We start from the raw sequence: 7,984 nt of genomic DNA, 5'->3' as shown, positions 1-7,984 counted from the left end.
ACCATTGCATTCTGGTTCATTGCATAAAACGCTTACATAGTAATGTGGGTTGTGTTTAGGCAGTCCATTTATTTGAATGGGTGCCAAATGCACCATCACGCAAAAAATGCATTTTTAGCTAAGCAGCACAGTGTGTCGTGGTATACTGCTACGCAGGTATGTTACCATGCATTGTGGTTCCAGTCAAAAGGAATGGCATTGTAGTGCTTGAGCATGTGTTGTGGTAACGTGCCCAGGAACTTGCATAGCAATAGTGTTAAGCTATGGTGTGTGCAGTCTGAACAGATTGGGCATTTGATATTGGGTTTTCCTACATGTCTTATGTATGATCATTTATTTTGCCAAGTTTTCTTGTTAAAATGCCTACTAGATTATTGCTACCATGCTATATATGTTGGTGACTTTGGTTAAATCCTTTTTGCCCTAGTATAGCTAATAGACTTTATAGTCACATATGTATACTTTGGTTTAAAATTGTTTCAATTACCTCCTCCCCATGAGTTGTAGTATACTTCAGTATTGACACAAGCAGGGGAGGGCTTTACAGACTCTTAATGCCTACTAGCAAAGATTTGGGTTTTGAGCCCCTGTCATCACAGGTCATCTGTTGAGTGTTGCTGTGGTGATGTGCACATTCAAAAATAGCATAGAAGTGGTGGATTTGTTCTTGGAAATCAATCACACTCTGTTGTCACAATAATGGTTCCACAAAAGCTCTTTTCTACAGGCTCGCATTTTATGCCTTTCCTCAACTAAGCATGCTTTACCAGACCACAACAGGAGATACCTGGATCTGCTGCACTTGTATATGGCAGTACAGAAGCACTGATGGCAACGCTACACTGTTTCAGCTAGAAAACTTGAAGATTTGTTGACCTATATCAATGTAGTACAAACAGTTGGTCACATGAGCCATATGGGAAAGAAAACACCATATTAACCGATTTGTGTAGCCCTTTATTAGCAACTAAAATAGAAGGTATTTGTTGTACAACACTGGTAATAACCAACTATACATGGGTTGTATTATATTCTAATACAGGATAAAGGATAATTTATAAATGCATTTTTTTTATTTATTTATTTTTTTATTAAAAAGCTTCCACCCTTTATTTTTGTTATAATTTTGTTTCGTTTTACAACTTGCAAAACTATTCTGAAAGCTGAATACATGTGCACATATCTGCAAACAGTGCAAATTTAGGTTATGGTAAAAGGCTAACTTATTCCATGTAACTAACATTGTATAATCTTCTGCCACCACCTGCCATTAGTCCTCAAGGTCACAAACAGTTTGACACAACTTCTGATACTATAACCAAGAAAGCAACTCTTGCTTCGAATGGAAGGAAACAAAGAAAATCATGGTAGGACTACACCTAAAAAAGAAAGGAAAAGTAAGTGTGTGTGTGTGCGTGTGTGTGAAAACTACAAACTGGGTTGAGCTTCCTCTTAATCCCCAGAGCAGCGTTGTGCAACTGCTTGGCTATGACCCCATGGACAGAAAGAAAACGTTGTGTCAGCATTGTGTTTCGAGGTGGCATCCCTGAGAGCTCAGTGCTTCAATGCACCACAAGTGCTCCAGCAGCATAACTCACTGAACTGTCCTGCCAGCTTCGGCATTGGCTAGACTGAGCATAGTTCAAAAACGAGAAGCTCATGTTAACTCCATTCCTTCGGAGTTCTGTTGCAGCCTTAAAAAGGTAAAGAATGGAGAATTAATTATTATTCAAACAAAACATAAGGAAAAAATTATATATTTTTTTTCTTCATAAGCTCAGACCATGATGGATTATAATGACAATACATAAATACAGCGCTCACAACCATAGACCCATAATAGGTAAAAACCAAAACGTAAAGTCCATATAAACTATGAAAGTGCTTCAAATCTGGTGTGCAAAAAATGCAGAAAAGGATTCACATCTGTTGTGCAAAAAGTGCAAAGAGAATATTGCAGAAGAATTTTCAGGGGTACCAAGACACCCCCACATGTCCCCACTCACCAGATCGCAACGACACCCAGTTTTTCAGTCTTGGGGTCAGTACAGACTTATAACAATATCCAAAGGATGTCACAGGATGGCAGGTTCAGTGATGAAATTTGATGAGTGATCCTTCAATGTTATTTCTCAGCTATTTAAACCAGGTACCAAAAGGAAAAAAAAAGGGGACCAATAGTGAAGTATGCGAAGAACAGATATTTATTGCACATAAAAAGTGCATACTTACAGACGTAAGTTAAAAAACAGGCATGGAATTGACGAGAATACAGCGGCGTTCTTTCCACAAGACCGGAAATGACGTCAGTCGTGCCGGAAGTGCGTCGAGTCAATGCATTTCGCCCTCCCAGGTCCTTTGAGGACGCCTTGTGGGAGGGCAAAACGCATTGACGCAACGCTCTTCCGGCATGACTGACGTCATTTCCGGTCTTGTGGAAAGAACGCCACTGACGGAGTTTGCTGTATTCTCTTGCCGATTCCATGCCTGTTTTTTTAACTTACGTCTGTAAGTATGCACTTTTTATGCGCAATAAATATCTGTTCTTAGCATACTTCACTATTGATCCCCTTTTTTCTTTGGGTACCTGGTTTTTATGGCTGAGAAACATTGAAGGATCACTCATCAAATTTCATCACTGAACCTGCCATCCTGTGACATCCTTTGGATATCGTTATAAGTCTGTACTGACCCCCAGACTGAAAAGCTGAGTGTCATTGAGATCTGGTAAGTGGGGACACATGTGGGGGGTGTCTTGGTACGCCTGAAAATTCTTCTGCAATATTTTTGCACATCAGATGTAAATCATTTTCTGCATTTTTTGCACACCAGATTTGAAGCACTTTTATAGTTTATATGGAATTTACGTTTTGGTTTTTACCTATTATGGGCCTATGTAAACTCGCATCAGCGCAAATTTATATTTAGATTATATATTTTCACATGGATTATAGTTCTCTTGGTTGAAATAGATGTTCATTTTTTTCCAAATCACTTATATTTGCAAAAGTGCAGAACATTATAAGGGTATATTACATTGACAAGAGCATTATCAAATTACAACATTAGACCATGAATAGTTAACATTGGTTAATTACACCAAAAAAAGGTATAGTGGATTTGAAAAGTTATACATACAACAGTGATGTTTCAATTGAGAACAAAGTAAAGGAGTAACAAAGTAAGACTGTCAAGGTTGATAAGCAGGGTGTTATGAATTGTTATGACTATGACTTATTACCTAGTAGAGGTTGCGTCAGGCAAGAACTTCAAATTTGTTTGGTATACTTTGAAGGGTTGCTATTATTACAGAATGCTCTGCTTATGTGTGAATGCATGTGACCAGCACATGCATTACAGTAAGATCTGGTCTTGTATTAGAGTTTAATGGGGGGAGGAGAGGGAAGGGCGGACTAAAACTATAAGATGGTGAAGAGGTTAAGGTAAGATGTTGGAGAAATATAGATGGTCTTTTCAAAGAGAAGTAAAAAGAATTTTTTTTTTTCCAAGATTAATGCTTACCTAGGTGGATGCAGCATCGGTCTGATGCTGCATCTGTTCCCCAGCACCTCTACACTGAGAATCGAGCAATCAAACACAGACGATCACTCGGTTTTCAGAGCTCTGTCAGCAGAGAGCTGCAGACTCTCTGCTGAAAACGGGTGACAGGAGTGCAAAACAAGCTGCACTCCTGTGATCCATAGGAGAAGTACAGCCAAACGAGCTTTGGCTGGACTTCTCCTTTAATGGTGCCTTATGCTGGCCACAAGATACAGCGTAGCTGCTCAATCTCTGTACAATATACTTAGAGTTCCAAAACTATGTCACAGACGGGCCTACCTAAACAGTCCACTTAGTTTGTATCGAATCATGCAGGTCATTACACTACATTTTTTGTTTATAGATCTAATAGAGATTGCACAGATTGTAACATGGTAAGCTTTGGGCGGAGGATAAAAAAAAAAAAAAAAAAAGTTAAATTTTATTGCATGAATCAATTTAAATGTGAATATGGAAAGCCTGACAGTGTCCAAGAGTCCCAACCCATCCAGTCTAATGCATTCAATAAAATAAAATTAAAAACCAGTGGGCTGAAAAAAAAAAAAAACTATGCTAAATGGGTTTCTTAGTGGGTGGCAGATATCTAGAAAAATGATCTAACCAACCCATACATTTATGTATGAACACCAAACATTGGTATAAATAAACCTCCTGTTCCCTCAATTATTTTCTTGTTAAAGCTGGGTTCACATATATGCACATCCGGTTTTGGTGCAGTCTGGTGTGGTTTCCATTCAGCAGTTCTGGTGCAAATTTAACACTGAAATCACACCTGAACCGGACTGAAAAACACACAGGAACATTTTTTAATTCCCACTGCAACTGGCCCACATATATGTGAACCAGCTCCATTGAAATTCTGTCTGATTGATTCACAAGTCTGGTTTATTTTAGAACAGCAACACAAACCTACTGCAAGTTATTTTTGACAATCCATTATAAACATAGTGGAAAAGAGGAATTTTTACTCACCTGTAAATTCCAAATCTTGGGAGTACAATTACAGGACACAGGCCAAGTAATCCTAGACTTCATGTTACAGGCTTGTATCTTCAGGTGATTGGACACTGGCAAAACTTTAGAGGACACACTCTTGGGTGCCTCCCCTATAACCCTACTCTACTGCATCCTTAGTTTTATAGCAAGCAATGCAGGAGTAACCAAGGAATGGAAGGGAGGGTGGCCTGTGTCCTGTACAGTACTCCACAATATGTAATTTACAGGCAAGTCAAAATTCCTCTATCCTAAAATCATACAAAAATGCAGGCTAAGAACTGAGACGTCCCCAAGCAATGAATTAGAAGGATGTGCAACAACTAGGTAACAAAAACAGAACTATGCCAACACACCCAACAAAAAGGTCAAAGACCCAACTTCAGCGTGCCGCTGCAATCTGGTGGAATGGGCGCATGAAAACACAGGAGATTTGTAAGCTTTGGCAAACAGAATTCCTATCCATCGAGTAATGGACTTTAGAAACAAGGTGTCTCTTGCAGGGTCCTGCGTACAGGACAAACAGGTAATCAATCTGTCTGAACAAAGCTGCTGCTTTTTGGTAAACTCAAAATGGCTCTGGCTATATACAGACAAAGAAGAGATTTCCTTGGGATCGGGCATAAAGGATGAAAGGACTATGTTCACATTGCAATGGAAGACAGATATGACCTCAGGAAGATAAAAAGGTCTTGGGCACAAGACAACTTTGCCATTGTGAAGGATGAGGAATGGCTCCTTACAAGGAGCCTTCAACTCAGACGTCTAATTTGATAACCAAAAAGGCCACTTTCCAGGAGAAGTCATCTAAGGGAATATTCATGATGGCTTCGAGGGTGGTTTCTGCAGGGCAGAGATAATCAAGTTGAGAACACAAGGAAGCAAAGGGTACAAGTGGAGCTTACTGCAAAAGGTATTTGAAAAAAAGGACAATTCCAGTGATTAACGTGGTAGTAAACACTGTTACACCACTTATACCTACAGGTAAGCCTATAATAAAGCTTACCTGTAGGTACTGTGAATATCTCCTAAACTTGCACGGTTTACTATATATTCAGAGAGCCTGCAGCCGGTGACGTCACCTGCGCATGCACTCTGAGGGTTCGGCATACAGCGCCAGACCATCAGAGCTCGTGCTGTAAACATAATTGTGTAAAATTATGTCATCATGCCCCCGGCCACGAATCCAGAAGGAAGATCGGGAGATGATGTCAGCCCTCTCAGCGGTGAATGCGTGGCGCTGGAGGGCTTTGTTCTAAGGTAAGTGTCTCAATGTGCTAGTATGCAATGCATACTAGCACATTATGAAATTGCCTTGCAGGGAAGTTTTTAACTACCGCTTTAAAGGACAAGTTCTGGTTAAAACCCGATTGTAGGCCATAATACATGGCAGAGTAATCTCTGGGATTGAATTGCCTGTGTTCACACTAAGCAAAGGAGGATTTCCAGTTACGATAAATATTTCTGCAAGTGAATTTTCTTGCTTTTAGCAAGGTAGTAATAACAGACTCAGACCACTATCTCTTAAGACATGGGCTTCAATAGCCATGTGGTTAAAGCCAGACTGAGAAGTAGGATGCAAAGATGGAGAATGGGTGTTGGGACTTTAGACATACCCCCATGTGCAAAATAACAGATACTAACATACAAAACGTCTAAAAGAATTTTGTCTTTACACAAAATAAAAAGCATATGTTGCTATCAATATAATACATTACAAACAAATCTGTGCATAAAATCTGCTAGAAGGGTCAACACGTTACGCGGATCATCCGCTTCGCCAGGACCAGTAGAGTTAGGCACATTGAGATTGATAAATCAATTTAAAAACAGACCCAAAATGGATGTAGTATAATATACTAGGTGTCCATGGAAGGAAAAAAGGGTCAATGATCTCAAAAAATAGCCAGCTGGCCCATGGGAGAGCAACCACCAGGTTAAAGTATCAAGGTCAGGTAAACTAAGCTCCGAGTTGATAGAGATATAGATATATCTATTTTTTTTTTTCAAAAGATGAAAGTCCAAGTAGATTGTAAAGCATGTACTTCTTAATATGTAAAGTTTATTTTTTTTTAAAAGGCAATTTATTCTTAAATATCTCTATCCAGTGGTAAATATAAATAACCAACTACAGTGGGGCAAAAAAGTATTTAGTCAGCCACCAATTGTGCAAGTTCTCCCACTTAAAAAGATGAGGGGCCTGTAATTGTCATCATAGGTATACCTCAACTATGAGAGACAAAATGTGGAAACAAATCCAGACAATCACATTGTCTGATTTTTGAAAGAATTTGCAAATTATGGTGGAAAATAAGTGTTTGGTCACCTACAAACAAGCAAGATTTCTGGCTCTCACAGACCTGTATCTTCTTTAAGAGGCTCCTCTGTCCTCCACTCATTACCTGTATTAATGGTACCCGTTTGAACTTATCAGTATAAAAAAAAGACACCTGTCCACAACCTCAAACGGTCACACTCCAAACTCCACTATGGTGAAGACCAAAGAGCTGTCGAAGGACACCAGAAACAAAATTGTAGACCTGCACCAGGCTGGGAAGACTGAATCTGCAATAGGCAAGCAGCTTGGTGTGAAGAAATCAACTGTGGGAGCAATAATTAGAAAATGGAAGACATTCAAGACCACTGATAATCTCGCTCAATCTGGGGCTCCACGCAAGATCTCACCCCGTGGACTCAAAATGATCACAAGAATGGTGAGCAAAAATCCCAGAACCACACGGGGGGACCTAGTGAATTACCTGCAGAGAGCTGGGACCAACGTAACAAAGGCTACCATCAGTAACACACTACACCGCCAGGGACTCAGATCCTGCAGTGCCAGACGTGTCTCCCCCTGCTTAAGCCAGTACATGTCTGGGCCCGTTTGAGGTTTGCTAGAGAGCATTTGGATGATCCAGAAGAGGATTGGGAGAATGTCATATGGTCAGATGAAACCAAAGTAGAACTGTTTGGTAGAAACACAACTCGTCGTGTTTGGAGGAGAGAGAATGCTGAGTTGCAACCAAAGAACACCATACCTACTGTGAAGCATGGGGGTGGAAACATCATGCTTTGGGGCTGTTTCTCTGCAAAGGGAATAGGACAGCTGATCCATGTACATGAAAGAATGAATGGGGCCATGTATCATGAGATTTTGAGTTCAAACCCCCTCCCATCAGCAAGGGTATTGAAGATGAAACGTAGCTGGGTCTTTCAGCATGACAATGATCCCAAACACACCGCCGGGGCAACAAAGTAGTGGCTTTGTAAGAAGCATGTTAAGGTTCTGGAGGGGCCTAGCCAGTCTCCAGATCTCAACCCCATAGAAAACCTTTGGAGGGAGTTGAAAGTCTGTGTTGCCCAGCGACAGCCCCAAAACATCACTGCTCTAGAGGAGATCTACATGGAGGAATGGGCCAACATACCAGCA

At 40.3% G+C, this 7,984-nt stretch overlaps 1 protein-coding gene across 1 annotated transcript in view; it reads right to left on the bottom strand.

The window, feature by feature from the left end:
- Positions 1 to 936: 936 nt before the first annotated feature.
- Positions 937 to 7,984, bottom strand: part of MEMO1 (mediator of cell motility 1) — a 111,967-nt gene continuing 104,919 nt past the window's right edge. Inside the window, exon 9 of the mRNA XM_073627873.1 lies at positions 937 to 1,694. Within this exon, the coding sequence (XP_073483974.1) occupies positions 1,563 to 1,694 (132 nt within the window). The 3' untranslated portion in view covers positions 937 to 1,562. The remainder of the gene's footprint in view (positions 1,695 to 7,984) is intronic.

This window comes from Aquarana catesbeiana, linkage group LG04 (genome assembly GCF_042186555.1).
Source record: "Aquarana catesbeiana isolate 2022-GZ linkage group LG04, ASM4218655v1, whole genome shotgun sequence".
In the NCBI taxonomy this organism is placed as follows: Eukaryota; Metazoa; Chordata; class Amphibia; order Anura; family Ranidae; genus Aquarana; species Aquarana catesbeiana.
Note: the sequence above shows the minus strand (reverse complement) of the source record. Positions and strands in the feature narration are given on the sequence as shown.